The following is a 26174-nucleotide window of genomic DNA, read 5'->3' on the forward strand; positions in this document are numbered from 1 at the left end:
CACTCGTAAGCTAGGGGCTACTATGGCTTTCTTAGGGAACATCCCTATTACTGACATCTGCAAAGCTGCAAAATGGTCCACACCACACACATTCACCAAGCACTATTTCGCAGATGTTAGCCAGACAACGAGCTAATGTGGGCCAAGCAGTACTTAAAACGCTGTTTCAGACAACTCCATCAGTTACAGGATAGCCACCGCTTAGGGGAGACTGCTGTATAGTCTATGCATAGGCATGTGATCTACAGATCACATGCCTCAAATGGAAAATGCTACTTACCCAGTATGTATCTGTTCTTGCCATGTAGAGCTGTAGAATCTCATGCGTCCACCCACCTCCCGGGTACCTGTAGCTGCTGTAGTTATCTTGTTACTATTCATACATACACATGGACATCTCTATTCTTTACTACTACTCCATTCTCTCACCCTCTACTGGAAAACAATCTGAAGAGGGAATCGATGTCCATGCACACTATCACAAAAAGGAGGAGTCGCCTACCTCGTGACTAGGAATACTTCTTCGAAGAAAAAGAAAGTGCAAACATCCGGGCCCAACACTAGATGACGATCTATGCATAAGCATGAGAATCTACAGCTCTACATGCCAAGAACAGATGCTTACTGGGTAAGTAGCATTTTCCTTATCATACCTGGCAACAGCTATGCCAAATCCAAATGTTCCCTAGGAAGAAACACCTCTGCTATCAATTAGTGAACTTGTGTACATTCCCTTAACCATGCAACAGTTGTGGCTATATTGAGGACCTACCTGCCACATTTGGAGAACATTGTGAGAAGTTTGCCTGATATATGTCACTAGTTCTAGTGTACACCCTGTATCAGTCCAAACAACCCTTATGGTGATTGGTTGTAAAGTCAACCTTATAGACCAGCTATCCTAGTGGTAGCATGGACAAGAGCAGTCTTAGGCTAAACTCTGTATGGCATGTGAAGCCAGCTGTTATACCATTACAATCCCTTGAATACCAAATGAAAGGACACCACACCAGGTATATATAAAATTAGAATGCATTTATTCTAACATATACCCTCAGCACTCTTTATGATTTCAGAGGTCTAAGTACAAACAATTTCTTAAGTAGCATACGTTAAGTTACACAGGAAAATACAGTTAGGCCCAGGGGTCACGCAAACCATATACTAAGAAAGTGGTATAAGTACCACGTCACGAACTGGGAGTAGGCCTAGGTCCTAGGGAATCGCTGGGGCTACACTACCCTACCAATAGTTAGGAAGTGGGAGGCCCACGGGAGGCGTGTGCAGTGTGAAAACACACACGCGGGTTACATTAAAGTCAATGGGAATGTAATAGTCAGAAATAGGAAGAATAAGGACACTTCCGAAGTAACTAGGAGGAAGCAACTAAAGACTTAGACACTTGGATAGTCAATATCCACTGGAGCACCGGAGTACTCGCGTTACCTCACCCACAGGAGACGGGTGCATAGGTATGAAGATGTCGGGTGTCGTCGCTGGATCCTATGGATGCCTGAAGAACAGATGCTGGCAGGCGGCCAGGAGGAAGATGTCCGGTGGACCCAAGGATGGATCTTGAAGGAAGAACACCTGCAAGCAGAGGGGACAAAGTCTGGGTCACTAGCCAGTGACCGTGTGGAACCAGGAAGGAACCAGGCGATGTCGTGCAGAACACAGGTGATGTCTTGAAGCTTGTCTCTGCAGCTGCGTGGACCAGGAGGCGTCGGACGACCAGAACCAGGGTACGAGCTATCCCACGAAGGATCTTGCTGATGGCGGAGTCGACGTCCCGATTTGAGTCAACAAGCCTTGGCAAAGGCACCCCGCACGGAAATGGAAATTCGCTTCAGGTGCAGACCAGGAAGGTCTGAGGTGCTTCTCTTTCACAGGGAAGCAAGGGCCAATCTGGAGGAGCCAAACCAGTGGTGGAAAGTTAAGGGTTCGTCGTCACTGAGGCTACTAGCCAACGGGCCAGCAACCGGACAGACGCGTCGAGCAGGAAAATGCAGAAGGGCCCCACGCAGAACTCGTGGAGGGCTGATCTTCGGTGCAGATGGTGCTCGGGGTTGGGGCTTCTCAATCCCCAGAGCACAACTTCGAGGATGCCTCAGAAGCTGCGCTAGAAGCTACTCGCCAATTTTCCCAGGTAGCCGGTCCCACGTCTCTCGTTGCCCCCACGGATCTCAGCTCGGCTGTGGATGTGGATCAGGGTCGGAGAAGTCTGGAAGTCATGGCGCTGGTCGGGCTCTACAGTCGGTTCCTGGTAGAACTTGGGCAAAGCAAACGGCAGGTCGCTTGTTGGTGCCTGTTTGCACAGGGTGGCCACTCCTTGGCCACAAGGGAGATTCTTCAGTCTTCTTGTCGTCGAATGTCGAAGGTCCAGAGTTTCGTGTCTAGTTTCAGTTCAGGATAATCCAAAGTCCTAGGGACTCAGCTCCCACTCTTATACTAATCTGGGGGGCTGGGTTACCTGCTAGGTCCCTCCTATGGGTGGGACCAGGGAGGGGGGTGGTTACACCCCCTTCCCTTTGTCCAGTTTCGTGCCAGGGCTGGGACTGGAGTGCCCCAGCACCGGTTTGAACCGGGCTATGCATGGGACACCTTGTGTGCCCCAGGCAGTGTCTCGTTTCTTTCATCCCTCCCTGTCCCAATACACCAAGTCCTGTCTGGGGTGGTGCTAGCACCCCCCAAGGCAGGAAACCTATTGTCCAAGCCTCCCTCGCTGGAAGGACTCCCAGCAGCAGGAGGTCAGACTTGTGTCCGTGGCAGCAGCATCCATTTTGTGATGCTGGGGCTCTGGTTAGCTTTAACCGGGTAAGTAGGATTTTAACATGTCTTCTCCCTCTAGAAGGGGGGAATACTATCCTCATCGCCAGAAATGGTGTGGGGGTAGTATTCCAAAGTGTTAGACACCTTACACAACATGTTTTGATAAAGCCAAACCATAGTTACCATAACCGCGAGGATTATAAGGCACTTTAAGAGTATATGGTAGGCAATATCGTAGAACAGCTATAAGGACATGGTTCCGAAAGCTGTAGACAGGCTCGGCTCATGCTAGAGCACCATCTCACATGTTACCAAGCACTCTGCCTCCAGGATTGTTAAGGCCTGCCATAGGAGTGGCTTACAGGTTACCCATGTGTCTATATATAAGGTAGGTATAGGAATACTATACCTAAGCAAGGGGTGATTACACGACCTTGCCCCAGCTGAGTGATCAGCCAGTTGTGTCATGATGGGAGGCCAGTCAGGGGTGGCATAATACATGCTGCAGGCCCTGGTAGGCCTAGGGTACACCTATGCCCTGGGTACCTAAGGTACACTGTACAGGGACCCATAAGGTGATCCTTACCAATTGAGTTATGTACCTAAAGTACATAGTATGAATTTAGAGAGAACAGCTGGGCTGTGGGTCTGATTAGCAGGCCCACAGCCACATCTAAGTCAAAAACCAGTGAAGCAAAAGCAAAAAGTGCGGGTGACCATAGGCAGCAGACCCTACTCTCCTACAAACATAATTTCAGATTAGTGGATTTTTGCATTTGCCCCAGTTATCCAATATACTGAAGCAATCTTACATTGGTTACTGAAACCACATGTGTATTTTAGATGAGCACTTGCCAAGAGCAAGCAACTTTTCAGATCTTCACAGCAGGAGACATCCGCAAACTCATGAGTGGGAGATCAATTTCTAATTTCTCAACGGATAAATGTACCATTTGGGGATCCGAACACTTACTCTACTGGTACACACTGACTCAAAATTCATACAGGTTACTACACCTGTGCTCTCTGCTCTGTGTAGATTGGTGAGGGACATTTCCCCATCTTTTCCACTACTCCAATGATCCCTTATGTAAATATATTCTGCAAAATATCACGTCAATTGCGCTAATTTTATTTCAATCCATATTTGACCCACAAGTAGTGATAATCATTACTATTGGAGAGGTCACTCCATCCACATGAGCCACTTCCTCTGTGTCCATACTTGTCATTCAATACAAAGGCCAGTTGCTACACCCCAACCACATTTCCATCAATTTGACCTGAAATTTTAGATTTTGGAAATTCTTGGATGCTAATAAACCTATTACGTGAGCATAGTTATGCTGCCAAGTAGAAGTGTTTTGCTAACTACTGTGTAGCTCAGAATATACAGACACTAGCACAAACAGTCCAACATGTTATCTGTTATTGGCCCCTACTCTATTTATATACACCAGAAAGAAAGATTGCTGCAATCACCCTACCTGCTGCTCCTGTAGTTCACTCAATGCACATGAGAGGCAACAGGGTGTTCCTAGGCAATATCTCATTAGCTGACATATGCCGAGTAACCACTTGGTTCTTGTGCCACCCATTTACTAAGTTCTATTGTGTGGAAATACGTGCTCGTAAAGTGCAGCTTAGGCGTACTGTTCCTAAAACTTAATTCCTGATGGAAACCTCTAACTGCAGATTCCTCAACTTTTGAATGCTCCCCGGGAGCCCGAATGGATCCAGAAAATCTTCTGCAGTAGCTCTGTGCACCAGCAAGTGGCTCGGTTGACTCCTTGCCGGATGTGCATGTGACATCAGTTCTTTTCTGCGTGGTCAAACCTTTTCTCTTTAAGACTTCTATTTGTTCCAAATTTTCAAAAACCAGCACGTAAAGGTAGTATGTCACCTTCCAAATGTACAGGGTTTAAACCCTTTCGGAATTGTCGCAAACACATGTCTGTGGTTGACTCACTTGGTTTGCCTGTGATCATATCATGACTCCATGGCCTGCAGTAATTGCACCTTGACACACCCCAACATCATTCGGGACCAAGAAACTAAGGTCTTTGTGGCAAGCACTACAAGACCAGGCACTGTAACCAGTTAAAATCAAAAAGAAGATTCCAGTCTCACTCCTGAGTTTCGCTGTTGTGGCCAGTCTTCTTCGTACCCAAAGTCCTCATGGAAATCGAAAAAAAAGAGCAAGAAGGCTATGCGGGACTCGCCCCGTCCCACCACTCTCTCCCCTGAGAAAGCGCAAGAGCATCATCAGTGGCATTCTATTTTCGACTGAGCCTGAAAGCTCCTTTGTCTGAGTCGCAGCCCCTCTACAATCCTTCGGATTTGGACATAGTGCCTCTAGTCTTCCAGTAGGGCTTGGGTCCATCTTGACAATTTTGGCATGGATGTGGACAATGTGGGGTATGATGTTGGGAAAGATTGCCCAACTGTAGTTTGTGGAAAACAGTAAGGAAGATCTCTAGGATGCCAGTGGTCTGGATACCTCCCCAAACATTGGTCTGGTTTCTCCACCAGGTCTTGCCACTAAAGACAGTGCCTTCATCGCTGTGTTTATGCAAAGGGCGCCGGAGGTCTTTAATTGGCATATTGACACTCAAAACTAATGTCTTGACAAAGGTGTTCTGAGCCTCTGTTACCATTTAATGAGGCCTTTACAGATATCTACTTGGATACCTGTACCAAGCCCTGCTCAGCTCCACCCTTACATCGCCAGATTGCCACACGACATTACCATGCTCCAGTAATCCCCGAATTTCTCACCCAGTGCCTCACTTCTGAAAGTCAGTGGTGAAAGCTTCTGCCCATAGAATAAACCTGGACTCTTTTTCCTCTACTTCCACGGAGAATCCAAGAGAATAGTAACCTTCAGCAAGAGGGTTTTCTCCTACACAAGTTTGTCCCTTTGTTTGATGAATGCCAGCTGCCTCTTAGGCTGTTGCTCTCACGCATTATGGTGTTCTATGGCCCAAGTATTGCCCATGTCCCGGAGGAGGTGAGGTTATCCTTTCCCAGGCCATGCATGAAGGACGCAATTAAGTCAAGTTTCATATCTGCTGATGACTGTACATGGCGAACTCCCTTAGTAGGGCTGATGTCTGCATCTGCAGACACTCTTGAATGCGGACTGCTGGATATTCAGGACACATGCCATTCGATGGCTCCTGATTGGTGATGTAGCCCCCCCGGGGCTGAATCACTTAAAGGATAGAAGCACCACAGCACACTCTTTGGGCCTTTCTGCCCATCAACACCAATCAACCCAGTGTAATAGATTCCTTTTGTGGCTTTGGTAGGGACTTCCAATACTGCCAGCAGTCTCAACAGGTGCATCAATCGACACAATGTTTTTGTAGCCATGATGCCCCGTGAAGAGGGCAACAGGCACAGTGGGGAGCCTTGTCTTCCATATCCCAAGCAGCCACTTCTCCCAAACCTAGTTAGCCTTTTCTTGGCGGTCCACAGCCAGATATAGCACTTTCTTTCAGTGTGGAAGGAGAGGACTTTGGACAAGTGGGTCCTACAAATTGTTTAGCAGGGTTATTCTTTGCCATTCCTTGAGACCCTGCTGCGCCTTCTACCAAGTTCGGAACAGCTAACTGAGGAGCCCTAGTGCCGCTGAGGGTGCACTTTTGGTGCAAATTTGTTTCCCCATTTGCCCTGAGCTGAGGTCCAGGAGCTTTGCTCCCACAACCAAGTGGCCTGCTTGCCAGTAACTACCAACCGGAGGCTCCCTTTCCCCCATTGGATAACATTGGGCCTTAGCACTCTACCGCCCTAGTGCCGCTGAGGGTGTAACGAGAGTGCATCCTTGATCCTGGGGGAACCCATGTTCTAATCCCAGAAGCTCAACTCCAAAGACCGATTACTTACCTGGTAACCGTTAACTTCATTTCTCTCCATAGGAACCTATTAACTGTTTTTCTCAGAAAAATGTTCTAAGTGTGGAGATGAACTGTATGGAAACTTGGAAAATAACAACTGTGCAAAACTGTGTAGAAAAAGTAACCTAAAAAGTAATCTCAAAAGTAACGTAAAAGTAACTTACCTGTAATTCTTATTGCAAAATCGATATAAAGTATATGTACAGCATTCCACAGTATTGCATTACCAGTAATTCAAACTGTAACCACTTCAAAGTATATTTACAATGGCATTTCAAACTGTATATTTACTGCAAAGTATTTATCAACTTACCTGTGCCAGGCTTGCTTGGTTCTAGAAAATAAAATAACTTGGGGAGAGGAGTTGGCCTAAGGGCTAGGGCGGTCGACCGCAAATCTAGGAAACTGGTTTCGAGTCTTGGCAATGACGCTGAACATCCTGTAATTCTGGGCAAATCACTTAATCTCCCTGTGCCTAACAAAAATGTATGTGTCCTCATGTAACACAACTGGTGCTATGTAAAGATACCCGATACCTTCGGGTCAAGTTTGCGCTGTATAAAACTCTGTTAAATAAAAAATAAAAAAATTAAACTAAACATTTTTTATACAATAACAATTGGTCTGAAGTTCAGTCTTTTTATTTTTTATTTTTTTTATTTTTTATTGAGCAGAGGAGAGCAGGATAAAAAAACAATCTTTAAAACACTCTTACGATTTCTTTCTAATACATACATGAGTCTGAAACAACAAATCTTAACATACCAAACTAAAATCAAAGATCTAGACTTATAAAACAACCCCACGTAAAATAGCATAGTACTTTCTTATAATACAAGCCATAAAAATAACCTATAACAAAATGTAGAGCTACTAAAGTGCAGTGTGCAGCACTCTTGTACTTCCTACAGAACTTCAATTTTTTATTGATGACAATTTGTCTAGTGGCCTCCAATCCACAATAAGAAAAGCATCTAGTTTTCCCCACCTTTCTATCCCGCCACATTTCAATCTGTTTAATTGAATCAACAATAAATTGTACAAAAAAAAAATATATTTTTTTTAAAGTGCAATGTGTTAAAGTGCTAAAGTGCTAAACCACTACCATACTAGAATTCTATACGGCTTGATACTTATCCAAAAACCTCCAAACCAGAGTGAATTTTTTAACTGCCCCTACCCGCTTGGCATATGCTTCTTCATATCTCCTTGTCCTCCACATTTTAATTAGCCATTCCGAGTAGGAAGGGATCTCTTCTGTTCTCCACTTTTGAAGAATTAAAGACCGTGCTATTACAGCGCCAATAGCCACGAACGTGGCTTCTGCTTTATTTAGGTCAGATCTTACTCTAGAGATCCCAAACAACGCCACCTCTGTCTCTGGGTCGATATTTTTATCGATTGCATAGCTTATAGCTGGGAAAAAAAATCCAGAAAGTTTGGAGTTTTGGGCATGTAAAACAAATATGTAGCCAATCTCCCTCTCCCAAGGCCTGGCACCGAAAGCAGTTATTTTCGACCCCGGCATGTCGCTTGTTTAATACTGCCTGAGTATAATATGCCATCCACCTTGAAAGAAAGGCCATCCTTTTAAAATTGGCCGCTCTCAATGCTTTACTGCCCAATTGTGCAATCAGCTGCCACTCTTGATGGGAAAACTTGCAGTTAGTTTCTTGTATGATTTTTCTCAAGAAAGTTTCTACTATTGGCGATAACCTTTGTTTTAAGAGTAGAGAGTACCAGTTACCTACGCCTTTCAATCTAATCTTATAGAGAGCATTAGCAAGTCCCCCTGGTACCCGACCTGGGAAAATATAATATTTTTTAATCAGATGCTAAATCTGCAAATATTTCAAGAACCCGGGCTTCTCCGGGTTGCCACCTCTGGCAGTTCAGTCTTTGAGTGTGTGAATTCATTTGCTGACTGAGTGGGTACAACAAATGCTTAACATTGTCCTCTGATACTGACTTACTGCTCGACCACTCTACCACAAAGAGTGAGGTGCTATCTAACTTTACCTGTGCCTACCTTTGGGGATCCACTGGACTCTGTGCACACTATACCTCACTTTGGTATAGTATATACAGAGCCAGCTTCCTACATCTTGCATTTGTCAAAGGTCTGATCCTGGTCTGTTCCTTTCTAAAATTGGAAAATAAATTAATGTGCTACTTTACTTGCAGCACACCTGAACACTTGAACAGCCTTCTACCACACAGAACTGGGGTCTACAGCTACCAGAGGCACAACTGCACATCGGGTTCCAGAGAGGACGACCAGAGAGACTATAAGAAGGTATGTTATGGTGAGCTATTGTGCTGCCTACAGAGCAGGCCTACTGCTATATCCCAAGACTCATTTGCTGTTAACAAATAGGTAACCCACCTTGTAGAAGTGAGAATGAAGACTGCTTCACACAGCTGTTTTACCAAAGCTATGCAAAAATGTATTTGGAAAGTCTAGGCACTTTTGTTTCTCCTGTACTGTATGTAGTAACATGTTTAATTTGCTTTCTTGGTGTCTGCTTCTGATCTTGGGTGCAAATCTCAGTCATGTACAACCGCTGTGGTACCTGATCAGGTTCCCTGTTTAATCGAAATTATTCTCGAGCTTCCAATTCTCGTTGTGACTTCATAATGAATCCTCTTCATTCAGAGTTTGTTGTATGCAAAATGTAAATCTGAAAGAAACATGTTAGTTAGATTCCTCACCTTAGAATATCCCCAGGCGTCAGACTGGATCCGGAAGATTTTTCGTCAGCAATACCCCTTGCGCGTCGCTAGGCGTCGTCTGCGGCTCCGCGTCCGTCGTCGGCGTCGTGCGCCGGGATGACGTCGTCGGAGTACTTAGACGCCGCCCTCGCGCGCTGACGTCAGTTCTCTTCTTTTTTCCGCGCCAGTAAGCGCAGATCCGGGAGAGCTACCCCTTTTAGTCTTTTTTGACTAAATCTTTTTTGATCATTTTTGATCCTTGTCTGTCGACATCTGGTGCCGGTAGGATGCCTGGGTTCAAGGCTTGCGAGGATTGTCATCGACTGATGTCGGTGACCGATCACCACCGCCGGTGCCTCTACTGCTTAGGCCCCGACCACGACGCGGAGTCGTGCAACGACTGTCAGGCCCTGACTTCGAAGGCTAGGCGGGAGCGGTCCCGCAAGCTTCTCGAGCTTCGCCACTCGGCTCCGCGTCGTGCGCGATCCCGGTCCCGGAGGAGGTCCAAGGATCGCTCGCGGAGCCCTAGCCGACGCCATCGATCGTCCGGCTCCAAGTCGTCGGGTAAGTCCAAACGCTCCAAGAAGTCCAAGAGGCGACATCGCTCTTCGGACTCCCCTCGCCGGTCGCGCGACTCGGCCGAGGGTCAGGGTGGTTCCACCCCCGCGGCTCCGGCGGAGCCGCAGGTGCCGCGTCCGCCCCCATACCTTCCGGTCCCTGGGGCTGACGCGGCGCCGGCGGAGATCAGTGCCTTCCTCTCGGCCATGAGGAGCCTGGCCCCGCCGTCGACGCCCGCTGGCGCGCCTTCGGGCCCCAAGGACTCGACTGGGCGACCTCGCGTGCCGGCGGCTCCGGTCCCGGCGCCGTCAACGACTCCGGTCTCGACGCCGCAGGTCCCCGCGGGGCCCATGCCTGGGCCCCAGTCGACGCCGGTTGACCTAGTCACTCCTCCACCGGCGCACACGCCTGAACCACCGACGCCGTCACCGGCGCCGCCGACGCCTTTGACGCCGACACCCCAGTTTAGCCCTCATCCGGACCCGGCGCCGGCACGGCGTCGACCGACGCCGCATCCGACGCCGCTTGAGTCCTACCATCTCTACAGTCCGGTTCCGATCATTCCTCCTGTTTATCAGGAATCGGAAGAAGGGGGCGACTGGGAGGGGTTCGAGGACCCTCTGGCTGTTCAGTCACAGCTTTCTCAGGACTGGGCAGATGAACTGGGGGAGGCCAGTGGGCTGGACACCTCGCCAGACACTGGATTCACTTCTCCTCCGACCGTGGCTTCGGAGGAGGGTGCAGCATTTTCTGTGGTGCTGCGCAAGGCGGCCGAGGCCCTTGGGCTCGAGTTGCCTGCCGTGGCTGTGAGGACTAACATCCTCACTGAGGTGCTTCAAACCTCAGCAAGCTCCACTGAGCCTCTGCTGCCGTTCAACGAGGCCCTCACTGACGTTCTGCAGGGCACCTGGTCCAAGCCCTCCACAGTTCCTCCTGTGGATAGGAACGTTGCCAGGCGCCACCGCCCTGCTCCGGGCGACCCCAGTTTCCTGTCCCAACACCCCACCCCCGAGAGTCTGGTTATCCAGGCCTCTACCTCCCAATCCTCCTTCCCGACCGCTCCGCCGGACCGGGATTCCAAGAGACTCGAGCAGTTTGGCAAGAAACTGTTTTCGTCCCTTAGTTTGGGCCTGCGGTCCTTAAATACCGCCTGTCTCTTGGACCGTTATTCCCATTCCCTGTGGGATACGGTGGAGGACGTGCTGCCCCTGTGTCCGGAGGAGGTCCGGACGCGTCTTACCCAGGCTTTGGCCGATGGGAGGGATGCAGCACGGCACGCCATACGATGTGGGCTTGACACCACGGACTCGCTGGGTCGGGCGATTTCAACCACGGTGGCGCTCCGCCGCCACGCCTGGATGCGGTCCACGTCATTTTCCGGGGATGTCCAGACCACCCTCATGGACATGCCCTTTGATGGCACTCGCCTGTTTGGTGAGAAGGCGGACAGTGCGCTGAACCGCTTTAAGGACTCCCGGGCTACGGCCAAGTCCTTGGGCCTCGCGGCTCCGCGGGCGCACACCTCCGCTTTTCGCCCCTTTCGTGGCCAAGGAAGGGGCGCCTCCTCACGTCCGCAAAGCCACCAGCCGCAGAACCAACCTGTGCGCGGTCGCGGACGTGGCTTCCGCCGTGGCGGAAATGGAGGCCGACGTGGTCAGCCCACTTCCACCCCTGCAGCATCCGCCTCAAAGCCCTCCTAGTCCGAGCTTTCAGGCCCATACCACGCCAGTGGGCGGCAGAGTTCGCCATCACCTGCTCCACTGGCGGTCCATAACATCGGACAGGTGGGTGCTGCAAATCGTCCGAAGGGGCTACTCCCTCCCCTTCGAGACGACCCCTCCAGCCATGCCACCGCAGCACCACCGTATCTCGGGGGATCATTTGAATCTTCTCCGCGAGGAAGTTTCGTCTCTCTTGGCCAAGGGGGCCGTCGAGCGCGTTCCGAGTCCAGAAGTAGGTCGTGGTTGTTATTCCCACTACTTTCTGGTTCCCAAGAAGGGCAAGGGGGGCCTACGCCCTATCTTGGACCTCCGGAACGTCAATGCCTTCCTCCGAAAGGAAAGGTTCAAGATGCTAACGTTGGCTCAGGTTTTAGCTGCCCTAGACCCTGGAGACTGGATGGTAGCGTTGGACTTGCAGGACGCTTATTTCCACATCCCCGTCCTGCCGGCCCACCGGCGTTACCTGCGATTCACGGTGGGCCAAGAGCACTTTCAGTTTACCGTGCTCCCCTTCGGCCTCACCAGTGCCCCTCGGGTGTTCACGAAAGTGATGGCGGTGGTCGCAGCTCATCTGCGCAGATCAGGGGTTCCAGTCTTCCCCTATCTCGACGACTGGTTGTTGAAGGCGGGCTCGCCCCAGGCAGTCGTCTCCCACCTCCAGACTACGGCGGATCTCCTGCATTTGCTGGGGTTTTCCATCAACGTGCCGAAGTCACACCTGAGTCCCTCTCAGAAGCTCCTCTTCATCGGAGCGGTTCTCGATTCGGCGCAGTTCCGGGTCCATCCACCGGAACAGCGGGTCCGGGATATACGGGCCCTGATTCCCATCTTTCGGCCTCTATCCCGGGTTTCGGTCAGGCTAGTGTTGCGGCTTCTGGGGCTGATGGCCTCCTGCATCCTACTAGTGCATCACGCCAGGCGGCGCATGCGGGCTCTGCAGTGGGACCTGAAGTTTCAGTGGGCCCAGCATCACGGCAACCTGTCCGACCATGTCTTGATCTCGGAGGGCACTGCACAACAGTTGCAGTGGTGGCTCACGGACCGCGAGTGGGTCAAGGGCAAGAGCCTCTCCCTTCCCCAACCAAAGCATGTCGTAGTGACGGATGCGTCCCTCCTGGGATGGGGTGGCCATATGGGAGAGGCGGAGATCAGAGGCCTCTGGTCTCCGGCGGAGTCTCGTCTCCACATCAACCTGTTGGAGTTGAGAGCGATCCGGCTTGCACTGAAAGCCTTCCTTCCCTCTGTCAGGGGAAGTGTCGTGCAGGTGTTCACGGACAACACCACCGCCATGTGGTATTGCAACAAACAGGGCGGGGTGGGGTCGTGGACCCTTTGTCAGGAGGCTCTGCGCCTCTGGACATGGCTGGAACACCAGGGCGTCACCCTGGTGGTTCAACATCTGGCGGGCTCTCTGAACGCCAGAGCAGACGAACTCAGCCGCCGGTGCATGATGGATCACGAATGGCGTCTGAACTCCGAAGTGGCGCAAGGCCTCTTTCAGCAGTGGGGAGAGCCTTGGTTAGATCTATTCGCCACCGAAGAGAACGCGCAATGTCGGCAGTTCTGCGCGTTGGAATTTCCAAGGCGGCACTCGCTCGGCGACGCTTTTCGTCACGAGTGGAGTTGCGGTCTGTTGTACGCCTTTCCGCCTATACCACTTCTGCCCAGAGTGCTGAAGAAGATCAGGCACGACCGGGCCCAAGTCATCTTGGTGGCTCCGGATTGGGCACGAAGATACTGGTATCCCGAGCTCCTCAGTCTGTTGACCGATCCCCCGATACGTCTGCCCCTTCGGGAGGATCTTCTGTCGCAGCAGCAGGGGACGGTCCTCCACCCGAACCTGTCCAGCCTCCACCTCCATGCGTGGAGATTGAGCGGCGGCAGTTGATGCCATTTGACTTGCCTCCTGAAGTCTGTGATATCATTCTGGCAGCCAGGCGTCCCTCCACAAAGTCGGTATACGCCTGCCGGTGGAACAAATTTGTGGCATGGTGCACAGCAAAGGCTGTGGATCCCCTTTCCGCCCCTCTTTCTGAGGTTCTCCTCTTCCTTCTTTCTCTGGCCCGGCAGGGCTCTGCCCTGGGCACCCTGAAAGGTTATCTTGCTGCCATCTCCGCCTTCTTGCGGCTTCCTGATCAGCCTTCTCTTTTCAAGTCCCCTGTGGTTACACGCTTTCTCAAAGGCATTACACACACGTTCCCTCCTGTCCCTTTTGTAATGCCTCAGTGGGACTTGAATCTGGTATTGACATTCCTGATGTGCGCTCCCTTCGAGCCTCTTCACAATTGCCCTCTTCGTCTTCTAACTCTAAAGACTGCTTTTCTGGTAGCCATCACCTCGGCTAGACGGGTGAGTGAGCTCCAGGCTTTATCTTCAAAGCCTCCTTTTCTATCTGTTCATCCGGACAAGGTTGTCCTTCGGCCTCGTCCCTCCTTTCTTCCTAAAGTGGTGACTCCATTTCACCTTGGGCAGTCTGTCACCTTGCCCACCTTCTTTCCGCCTCCGCATCCTTCCAAAGAGGAAGAGAGGCTCCACCGTCTGGACCCAAAACGTGCGCTCTCCTTTTATCTGGACCGCACAAAACAGTTCCGGGTGGACGACCAGCATTTTGTTGGGTACGTGGGCGCTAAGAAGGGGAAAGCTGTGCACAAACGAACCATCTCTCGGTGGGTCGTTTTGTGTATAAAAATTTGCTATTCCTTGGCTAAAAAGGACCCTCCTGCTGGGCTGCGCGCCCATTCTACTCGGGCCACGGCGGCTACTACTGCCTTGGGACGGGGAGTCCCTTTGCAGGACATCTGTCAGGCGGCGACGTGGGCTTCGCTACACACGTTTGCCAGGCATTATTGCCTTGACAGCCAAGTCCGGAGGGATGGCTTCTTTGGCCGTTCTGTCCTCCAGGACTTTCTGGTGTGATCTTGGTTCGCAGACCCACCACCGGGGATGGTATTGCTTGGGTATCTATTCTAAGGTGAGGAATCTAACTAACGTGTTTCTTTCAGATGAACAAGTTACTTACCTTCGGTAACGATGTATCTGTAAGAAACATTAGTTAGTTAGATTCCTCACCGACCCACCCATCCTCCCCGTTCTGCGAACTGACATCTAGGGTTAAGGTTATCCTTTTCAGGCCCCTAGATTTTATTTTTGGCACCAGTGTCGGTCTTTGCATGGCTCTGCGTTCCTGGCGCGGAAGGCTATGTACAAGAACTGACGTCAGCGCGCGAGGGCGGTGTCTAAGTACTCCGACGACGTCATCCCGGCGCACGACGCCGACGACGGACGCGGAGCCGCAGACGACGCCTAGCGACGCGCAAGGGGTATTGCTGACGAAAAATCTTCCGGATCCAGTCTGACGCCTGGGGATATTCTAAGGTGAGGAATCTAACTAACTAATGTTTCTTACAGATACATCGTTACCGAAGGTAAGTAACTTGTTCTTTATGTCTATATCACATGTATTTCATTCATTTGTCTCCTTCCCAGTTCATCAATGCATTATGGACTCTGATTGGTCCTTTGTCAGGGATTGTCCTCTGAATGAAAAACTAATATCTCTTGTAAGACATAACAATCAATTGAGGATCATTGTGTTAGAAGTAGTTGAACAGAGAGAAGGCACATTAACAAGAAAGAACTTTAAAAAAGAGAACTGTTATGGATAAAAAAATAGACTTGATGGCACAGAAAGGACTCAATCATATCAATATCCAATAAGATTAATCCATTTAAACTTTGTGTTCAAGGCATATGAGCTGCAGAATTCCCACTTTGTGCATAGATCGCCATCTGGTGTTGGGCTCGGATGCTTACACCTTGTTGTTGTCTTGGAAGAAGTCTTTTGTAGTCACGAGTTAGGTGACTCCTCCCTTGGACGATAGTGCGCATGGGCATCGACTCCATCCTCAGATTGTTTTTTTCCGCCATCGGGTTCGGATGTAACTTCAGCGCTTTGGTTCGGTACCATGTTATCCAAACCTTTTCGACATGCAAACCATCGCAAACTCGACGGTATTGTTTTCGTTCGCGTGCCTTTCGACACGCTAACTCAAATACTCGATTCCGCTGGGCCTCTCGACACCTTTCGGGTCTATGACTAATGGAATGGACTCCATTCAAAAAGTGCCCCCATTGTGGAGCTAAATTCCCACACAGCGACCAACACAAGGTCTGCAGCCTCTGTCTCTCGCCCGAGGAAAAAACTTGCCAAGCCAGCACCTCCTTCCGGGCCCAACGACACGTTATGGCGCAGCAGGCTGCACTGGTGCCAGAAGACATCTTCGATGAAGGCCCCGATGTTGCAGAGGATTCGGAGGATCTGGACATTGTTGCCGAGGCAGACGACTCCTACGACCACATCACTCCAGGTCAATGAGCGAGTACAATCGCCCCTGCCCCGACCCCACCCGAAAAAAAGAAGGCTCCGGTCAAGACTTCACCTGCAGGCCCCAGTCGGGCCTGAATGAAAGCATCAGAGGCCCCGCCCCCGGCTCCGAAGACGAAGGAAAAGCCTTCCGGTGGCTCGGGACCAAGCAAGCCGCATGTCAGTGCTCCGCAGACACCATCGGCACCGAAGTCTGGAGCACATCCTACTCCCGCAGTCTCCAAAAAGGCCTCAGCACCTAACACCTCGGCACCGAAAGAACAAAAGGCCTCGGATCCGAAACCAAAACTCTGAACCGAAAAAGATTTCCTACTCGACACCGAAGCCGAAGGATCCAAAAACCCATTCAAATGCTGCAGAGCAGAAATCTAAATCCTGCTCGGATGAAACTGACTATTGAAGAGGAAGAACTTTTTTCTGCCGGATCCCATCGATCCACAACAAAAAACTCTCCAAGTGGACCCCAAGACAGGCCATATTGTCAGCATTCCACACAAGAAGAGGAAATTGGACATCCCACACATCCCTGAGGTGCCTGTGAAGAAATGAGACTGTGCAACTTCACCTTTAAGACCCTCTTCTCCTGTTCTTCCTACCAAGCCTTCCTGTCCTTAAGTCTCCCATACTTCCCCCATATTCACAACCACCACAGAATGATGATGATTTAGGGGGTGGGGGACAATGACCCTTTTGCTGACCCTGATGATGACCGACATACCACAGGACACATGGGATGACTATGATGACCCAGTAGATCCTCCAGACCTTCCTGATCCTGATGCATACCCAACAAAGCCATCTCCCCCAGATGACAATATTGGCTTTAGTCAGCTCATTGATAGGGCTACCTAGTACCATGGTGTTCAAATGCATTCGGACCCCACAGAGGAAGACTTCCTAATAGACACTTTGACACAGTCTCAAAAGACAGTACAAACTTTACCCATGTGAAAAGGCGTCATTAAACATGCCCCAGAGATATTCAAAGACCCTGTAAGGGCTAGAATTATCAATCCTCGGATTGATAAAAAATATAAACCCGCACCTAATGATCCCACGTACATTAAGGGCCATTCCCTTGGACTCTTTGGTAGTGACCAATGCTAGAAAGCGTGCCAACTCTGAGACCTCTGGTGATGCTCCGCCTCCAGACAAAGAGTCTAAATTACTGGACGCTTTAGGCAAACTGGTTGCCGCCCAGGCAGCTAATCACTGGAGGATAGCTAATGCGCTGGCATTACTTGCCAGGTACGATAGTGCTCATTGCGACAAGCTTAAAACCCTAATGCAGCATTTGTCTGACCAATATCAAGCCAAAGCTAATCATTTGATTCAGGAGGGCAAGTTGATAACAAATGCATCAATTGAGTGTGCCCTCGATGCAGCAGACACCGCATCTAGATCCATCAACACTAGTGTGTTACTAATAAGACATGCCTGGCTGCGCATTTCTGGGTTCAAACAAGAAGTACAGACTACTATCCTCAATCAGCCGTTCAATCACGAACAACTTTTTGTCCCAGCTGTGGGTACAGCTTTAGAAAAAATGAAAAAGGACACAGACTGCTAAATCCATGGGAGCATTACAGTCTCCATCTACACGAGGCTCCTTTCAGCGCTCCTTTCATAGAGGAGCATCCAAAACATCAGTACATACACTGCTTCTTCCACATATAAAAACCCCACACAAACATCCCCCAACAAGGGATATTTTAGAGGTGGGTACAGGGGAAATAACGAAGGTAGAGGCAGAGGTAACAACGACACTCGTGCCTCTCCCACTAATAAACAGTGACTTCCCTCCACTCCCTCCAGACCATTCCATTCCACTCCGGTCAGAGGGAGACTCTCACAGTTCCTACCGGTCTGGAATTCCATCACTACAGACAAGTGGGTAAGACAAATTATCCGGTATGGCTACTGCCTGGCAACTCCCCCCAACATAATGGCCAAACAACGTCTGATGTCCACTGAACATCTGACACTCCTGGAACAGGAAGTTCTCTCACTGCTTCAAAAGCATGCAATCAATTAATCAATCATGGCATTTGTAAAGCGCACTACATACCCGCGAGGGTCTCAAGGCGCTAGGGGGAGGGAGGATGCTACTGTTCGAAGTGCCAGATCTTGAGGAGTCTTCTGAAGGTCTTCGGTCTGCCGCAGGCGAATGGGGAGGGTATTCCATGTCTTGGCGACTAGGTGGGAGAATGATCTGCCGGCGGTCACTCTTCAGATGCGGGGGACAGTGGCGAGGGCGCGGTCTGCGGAGAGGAGCTGGCGGGTGGGGGTGTTGAGGCTGAGTCGGCTGTTGAGGTACGTTGTTCCGGTGTTGTGGAGTGCCTTGTGTGCATGGGTGAGGAGTTTGAAGGTTATCCTCTTGTTGACAGGGAGCCAGTGCAGGTTTCTCAGGTGGGGTGTGATGTGGCTGCGGCGAGGGAGGTCGAGGTTCAGGCGTGCGGAGGCGTTCTCGATGCGTTGAAGCCGTTTCAGGAGTTTGGCCGGGGCTCCTGCATAGAGTGCGTTTCCGTAGTCCAGTCTACTGCTTACGAGGGCCTGGGTGACTGTCCTTGTTTTGGTGGGGATCCGCTTGAAGATCCTGTGAAGCATGCGGAGGGTGTTGAAGCAGGAGATGGTGGAGTCGAGGATGACCCCTAGGTTGCGTGCGTGGTCGGTGGGTGTTGGGGGTGTTCCTAGTGCAGTCGGCCACCAGGAGTCGTCCCAGGCCGAGGGGGTGGATCCGAGGATGAGGACCTCAGTCTTGTCCGAGTTCGGCTGTTCCTCATCCAGTCGGCGATGGCCTTCATTCCGTCGTGGAGGCTGGTTTTGGCGGTGTGGGAGTCCTTGGTGAGGGAGAGCATCAGCTTGGTGTCGTCAGCGTAGGAAATTATGTTGAGGTCGTGCGATGTGGGCGAGTGGTGCCATGTAGACGTTGAACAACGTTGGGCTGAGGGATAAGCCTTGGGGTACGCCGCAGATCTTGGTGGCTTTGGAGCGGAAGGGGGAAGGCGGACGCTCTGTGTTCTGCCGGAGAGGAAGGAGGAGGTCCAGTCCAGGGCCTTATCTAGGATTCCAGCGTCGTAGAGGCGTGTTCGTAGTGTGCGGTGGCAGACCGTGTCGAAGGCGGCTGATAGGTCCAGGAGGATGAGGGGCGCGGTTTCTCAGTTGTCTAGCAGGGTCCTGATGTCATCGGTGGCGGCGATGAGGGCAGTTTCGGAGCTGTGGTTGCTGCGGAACCCGGACTGGGACGGGTCCAGGATGCTGTTCTCCTCGAGGAAGCTGGTCAGTTATTTGTTGACTGCCTTTTCGATGATCTTCGCCGGGAATGGGAGCAGGGAGATGGGTCGGAAGTTCTTGAGGTCTTTGGGGTCCACCTTGGGTTTCTTGATTAAGGAGTTGATCTCTGCGTGCTTCCAGCTCTCCGGGAACGTTGCTGTCTCGAAGGAGATGTTGATGGTTTTCAAGAGATATGGTGCTGCTGGCTTTGTTGAAGATGTGGTGTGGGCAGGGGTCTTCCGGGGATCCGAAGTGAATGGTGTTCATGATCTTGATGGTGTTGTTGATGTTGGTCCAGGTGATCAGGCGGTTGGTGCAGGTGGTGGTCGTGGGACCGGGGATCTCCGTGGTTGCCGGGGTGGTGACGGTGTTGAAGCTGTCGTGGATGTCTGCGATCTTGCGATGGAAGAAGGTGGCCAGTGAGTCTCACAGGTCTTGTGAAGGTGGGATGTGTGAGAAAGTGCCATCTTTCTTGCATGGTATGCTCCCACTTTTTTTTTTTTTATTTTTTATTTTTTTGAAAACCTTTATTGACATTTCAAGCAATTACACATATGGGCCTACAACCCCCGGGGCCGGCCGCTAAACAATCAGAATAACAGAAAGCAGGTCTATCACAGTCAGTACCTCGGGGAGCAAAATCTCGACACTAGCATACTCCCAGTCTCTGAACAGCCCAGGTAGGAGACCAGGATAATAAAGGTTTACATTTTATAATAGAAAAGGATAGAAGGATCAGGTGCCAAACAGTTTCCCAGCAGCGAAAAATGGCAGGCAGAACGATGAACGTAAACAATACACAGCAGTCTATCTAAGCAATGGCGCTGAAACAGTAAGTTCAGGATGTGGAGGAATGACACGGCCATTTGCGCCTGCAACCCCCTGCCCCAAGACCCAGGAAACTCCACGGAAATTATGGCACTCCGGAAACAGCAGTGATTAACAACAAAGGAGTACTACCATGCTGATCCCAGAAAAAGACAAAGAAGAATAAGAGAAGAAAAGGAGGCCATAGAAAAAGGAGGTGAAAGACTAAAGGATCCCCCCCCCCCCCACCCTGCACCTCTGCAGATGAGTACGGCCCCCCCCCCCCCCCCAGCAGTGTGCCTGTCGCCCCGGAACCTGACCCGAAATATAGACGAAACAGAGAAAAGAAGTGGGAAAGGAGCCCCCACCAGACGGGGGGTAGAGAGAGTATTAATAAACTGGAGGAGGGCCTGCAAAACACGCCCCCGGTTTCTCCCTCCCGCACCACACGGTTTCCCATAAAGCATACAATAAAGAACACAAAATCGACCCTGTCAAAGAGGAGTAAGGAGCATTACGCACTTGGTACACTAACAATTATGCCGTGAGAGCACACAACTCCCGAGCCCGCCCGCCTAGTAGGTGACCACCTCGGAAGGGTCAGCATCATCCTTGGCCACTCTTTGCAAACCCACCCATGCATACCCCTCGTCCCAGTGCCATGTCCAATGTTACCAGGAAGAGAAGTGTCCAATAAAACTCAGGAAGCGACACACACAGGTAGGGTAGAGGGCTCTGAAGATCGACACAGTCCGCTCTAGGGAGGATCGTCTTTCCCGATGCCGAGCCAGGATTTACACTGCACACCAGGCCCAGGAAGGCGGAATCAGCCAGGGCGGGCGACCGTTGCTTGGACGTTGCCTGGGTCGTCGGAGACCGCGCACGGGACAAGGCCACCACCCCCCGCTCAGGTCCGAAACCTCCGGAACAGACCAAATCCACAGCCAGCTGATCGCACGTTAATATACTGTCCGGAGAGTCCAGGTGTGCACTATTCACAGGGGCGGCCACGACACTGTCCCCCCGTGCGCGGCGTGAGAAGTCCCAGTGTACCTGGGGATAGGCAGGCGGCAACTGTTCCGACGCTGATGTCACTCCATCGAGCTTGCTCCCCAACACCCAGGCTCCGTGAATCAGGGTGGAGTGAAGGGCACCGAGAGCCTCGAGAAGGTCACCGTACCCCAGTACAGCTCCCGGCGCTCGCTCCGCTACGCTCCTCAGAGTCACACCCTCCCAATCCTGCTGCAACCCAGTGTACAGGATGGTGGACTCTGGCATACCAAAATGGCCGCTGGGTAGGTCCATCCCAGATCGGGACCGGGGCTCAGACACAAGCGCCTCGGGTTCCATGGCACTGGTAACTGGGTTCCGAGGGCAGGCAAGCAATGTGTCCGGTGTGTGGTCACGGGCCACAGTCGTCCCCACCACGGACCAGCGCCCGCGAAAATCCGGGAGCAGCCCGCAGGAATCGGGACAAGTTACGGGCGGCGTCCGGGCAGCTCACCGGCGAAGGCTGAAGCAATCACCGGAGAGTCCTGTAGTTGCCACCTCAGGCACGCACTCGTTCAGCTACGCTTAGTGGTAGGAGCGACCACGGCGAAGGGCAGTCCGACATTCGCACCACTCCGGCAGTCCGACCCCACCCAGTCACCAAAGGCCGTTGTTGTTGCACTGCCGCCCGGCCACGGCGTTCACTCGAGATCCCGGCTCCGGGGCTGCACAGGCCGCAAACTTCAGACGGACATTTCTCCGGCGGTACCGCTGCCAGAAACTTCGGGGTCACACGGCCGGTTGCCGCTCGCGTTCACCAACACGGGTAGATAGCGCAGGCTAAGGATCTCGTGCAGGATATCTGTGCGGGGTGCGGAGGTTCACGGAGCCGGGAGCCTACGCTGCCGTCCCGGTCGCCATCTTGGCTCCTCCTGCTCCCACTTTTTGCTGAATTGCTGGATGTACTTTGACTGAGTGTGCCCTGGACTCCTGCTGATCAGGTGCCCAGGGCCTATGTTCCTTCCCTAAAAACCTAAAACCCACATTGGCAAACCCTGGCCACATGTCAGCCCCTGGTAAATGGTACCCTAGGTACCCAGGGCCTGGGGACCAGGGAAGGCCTCTAAGGGCTGCACCACTCATTGTGCCACCCTTGGTGGCCCTGTACCCTAACACACACACACACTGCCCTTGCAGGCTGAGTGTCTGGGTACAGGACAAAACAAAGAGTCGACATGGCACACATCCCTGTGTGCCATGCCCACCACCTACACTGGCATACATCAGCCACCCCTCTAGCTGGGTGCCCTATGCCAGTGGTGTGGGCACAGGAGCAGGAGCCCTGTGCCCCTACAGTACACAGGTCCAGTCCTGGGCACTGTAAGTGCAGTGCTGCCATTTAAGAGTACATAGTGCTGAGAGCTCGTCAAACACGAACTCCACAGCACCATAATGGCTACCCTGAAGACTGAGAAGTTTGGTATCAAACTTCTCAGCACATTAAACCCGCACTGATGCCAGTGTGGGATTTAATGTACCAAGCACCCCAGAGGGCATCTTAGAGATGCCCCCTGAAACCTAACCTACAATCCACGTCTGGTTTGAGAGGCTGCCTAGGCTGCCACACAGCAGACATGTTGCTGGACCCCTGGGTAGGAGAGCCCCTGCTCTTCTGGGCCTGCAACAATGCACATCCTGGGCAAGGTGCTAGATCTCCCAAACCCCCCCCCCCCCAGGATGGGCAGGGGGAAGCTTCAAAGGCATGCCGCCTCTGTGAGCTTCCCCAGGCCACTGCAACCCCCCACTCTGGCAGGGAGCTTGGCCAGAAATCCCAAATAAGGACAGGGGATGTGCCAGCCTGCCAACCCCACCCCTCAGGTGGGGGAGGCGAGGTGAAGCACATCTCCGGGCTCTCGCCATCTTGAAGATGGGGAGCCCTGCCCAATCAGGAGAGGCAGGATAGGGGGTGTACCCACCCCAGGACAGGGACCCATTGGTTCCTGCCCTTCACCTACCTGTAACGCCCCTAAATCTAGTATTTAGGGGCACCCTGAACCTTCCTTCCGTAGATTCCAGATTCCGAAATACAAAGAAGAGCAATAAGAAAGAAGACCTGCCCTGCAGCTGTTAAGAAGAGGAAGACACCAACTGCTTTGGCCCCAGCCCTACCGGCCTGTCGACCCTCGAACCTGCTCCAACCCGGCATCTCTTGTGGCCAGCAACCTCACAAACCCCAGAGGACCTGGCTACCTTTTGGATCTAAGCCCCTGGGACTCCCATGAGTAGAGGCTCTACTCAAAATCTACTTCTAATCCCTGGCAGCAGCCCGGAACCGCAAACCCATGCCAAGCCTGGCCTGTGCCGGAGTGAACAAAGACCACGAGGACGATCCCACGGCGACTGTGACCCCGAGTCCGGCACCCAAGGACTTCCCTTGATGCTCCTGACGACGCCTGCAGCCTCAGAACCAGGTGCCGCCACAACCGCGATCAACAGAGGGTAAGATTTCCCGACATCAAAAGGCACCCCTGCACCCGGTGCCCCCTGTGCCCAACTCCGGGGTACCTACCTATCCTCCAACTACCCAACTTACCTCTCAAAGTGGTGGTGGCACCTGAAGAATCCTCGTCCCCGAGCCTGCAGTCTTTTTCTAAACCGGAGCTTTCCCATTGAAATCAATTGAGCGCCCGAAGGCTCAGAAGCACCCTGCACCCAGCCGCCCGAGTGGCCCTGGCAGTGTAACCTCTACACCTATCTACTTCACCATTTGCCCTGAGCAAGTGACCAGGAGCCCAGCTCCCACAGCCGCGTGGCCTTCTAGTCAGCAGCCACCAACCAAGGCCCCCCTGCCACCAATAGGATAACATTGGGCCTAACTCTCTCTGCACCCGGCTGCCCCTGTGCTGCTGAGGGTGTAACAACTGTGCCTACCTGACCCTGGGAGATCCCGGAGTCTATGCCCAGAACCTTAACTCTGCCTGTCGAGTACTTACCTTAAAGCCGATAACTCAATTTTCTCCATAGGGTAACATTGACTGGTTTTTCCTGAAATTTCTTGTGTGGACTTTTCAAAACTTAAAATATTCACCAAAAATCAGCCAAGTAACGAAAACGAAAATACTCACCTGCTATTAGGTGAGCTCCTAGTGCTGGATCTTGTTATCCAGCACTGAGTCTGAAAAATATTCACAACCGTACTTACCAGTAACCCAATTTTCTTCCATAGGAAACCATTGGTTGTTTTTCTGTGAAATTTCTTCTAAGTGTCGATTTCTGCAAACTTTAAATATTCTTTAAAAATCGTATAAATTGTGAAAACGTAATTACTTACCGGTTTTGGATAAAGGTCCCAGTACTGAGTCTAGGCACTCAGTACTGGTTTACATAAGTAACGAGAAGATACTATACCTGCAACTTGAATTTTCTTCCTTAGGGAATCATTGACTGTTTTCTAAGAAATATTTTCTAAGTGTCAACTTTTAAAATAGCAAAATATTGTCTAAAAATCATAACAGTAACTAAGTCGACTTTTATCACTTGTTTCGAAGTGCTGTCCCAGGACTGAATCTAGGATCCAATCCTGGAATCACATAAGTAATCCTAAAAGTAATCTATTGCAAATAACTTGAAACTTCCATTCAACTCAATGCATTATTGTGTTTAAAATAGTGTTGCCTATTGCAACCACTTGTAACTTTCTACAAAAGCCAATTGCATATTGAAAAAGTATTTATATAAAGCATCTCATTCTGAGAAAGTATATTTTAATACCTATTGTTGGTTCTAAAATAAAACAAGCATATATTTTTTATATATAAAACATTGGCCTAGAGTTCAGTTATTGAGTGTGTGAGACCATTTGCTGACTGACTGTGTGCAACAATTGCTTTACACTGTCCTCTGATACTGCCTTGCTGCTTGACCAAGCTACCACTTTAGAGAGTAAGGTTATATCCAACTTTATCCTCTGCCAAACCTCGGGACTGTGGACTCTGTACACCCTGTACCTATTTGGGAACAGTATATACAGAGCCACTTTCTCAAAGGATGTCGTTGGTGTTGTAGCTGGGGTTGGAGAGTTCCTCCACGATGTTGAAGAGCTCTTTGTTGTTTTGTGCGTTGTTGTCTAGGCTGTCTTTGAAGGAGGTCCTTTTGGCGGATCTGATGAGGTGGTGGTGTCTGCGGGTGACGTTCTTGTGGGCTGTGTAGCTTTCTGGTGTTCGTTCACGGATCCAGTTTTTTTCGAGTTTTCGGCAGGTTTGCTTGGAGGCCTGGAGGTCTTCGGTGAACCAGCTGGCTTTCTTGCTAGTGTGGGTGTTGGAGTGCTTCTTGAGCGGGGCGAGGGTGTTGGCGCAGTCGTTGAGCCACTGTTTGAGGTTGCGAGCGGCAGTGTCTGGGTCGGTCGGATCTGCGGGTGGGCTCCGGGCAAGGGTGGTGGAAAGCTGGTTTTCGGTGACTTTGCTCCAGCAGCGGCGTGGCATCTGTTGGGTGCGGTGGTGCGTGGTGGGTGTCCGGAAGGTGAAGTGGATGCAGCGGTGATCGGTCCAGTGGAGCTCGGTGGTGTGGTTGAAGGAGACGTGGGAGCTTGTGGAGAAGGTGGGTCAAGCGTGTGGCCGGCGGAGTGGGTGGGTGTAGTAACGAGCTGTCTGAGTCCGAGGTTGTCGATCAGGGTGGAGGAGTTGGTGTTGTCGCTGTTCTCGAGGAGGATGTAGTCCGTGGAGGCGAGGGCGTGTGTGCTGACTAGGTTGGTAATGGAGTCGCTGAACTGTGCTCGTGGTCCGGGGGGGTCTGTAGATGAGGGTTCCTCTGAGAGTGGTGTTTGGATCGGTGTGGATCTGGAAGTGCAGGTGTTCGGCGGTGCTGAGGGTGTCGTCGGGGTTAGTTGAGACTTTGAGAGAGTTCCTGTGGATGATGGCGATTCCTCCTCCTACTCCATTGGTGCGGTCCCTGCGGGTGATCTTAAAGCCTTCTGGGATGGCTATGGTGATGTCGGGTGCCGTGGAGGGGTTCAGCAAGGTCTCCGTCAGGAAGACGACGCCTGGGGTGTTGGAGTACAGTAGG

At 51.4% G+C, this 26174-nt stretch overlaps 1 protein-coding gene across 2 annotated transcripts in view; it reads left to right on the forward strand.

Moving 5' to 3' along the window:
- The window catches only part of PPP1R12C (protein phosphatase 1 regulatory subunit 12C), a 1231266-nt gene that overhangs the window by 1019425 nt on the left and 185667 nt on the right, over positions 1–26174 (forward strand). For both annotated transcript variants that reach the window (XM_085616407.1, XM_085616408.1), the window contains one exon: positions 8853–8964. In XM_085616407.1, the coding sequence (XP_085472533.1) occupies positions 8853–8964 (112 nt within the window). The remainder of the gene's footprint in view (positions 1–8852; positions 8965–26174) is intronic.

This window comes from Triturus cristatus, chromosome 7 (assembly GCF_964204655.1).
Source record: "Triturus cristatus chromosome 7, aTriCri1.1, whole genome shotgun sequence".
NCBI classification, from domain to species: Eukaryota; Metazoa; Chordata; class Amphibia; order Caudata; family Salamandridae; genus Triturus; species Triturus cristatus.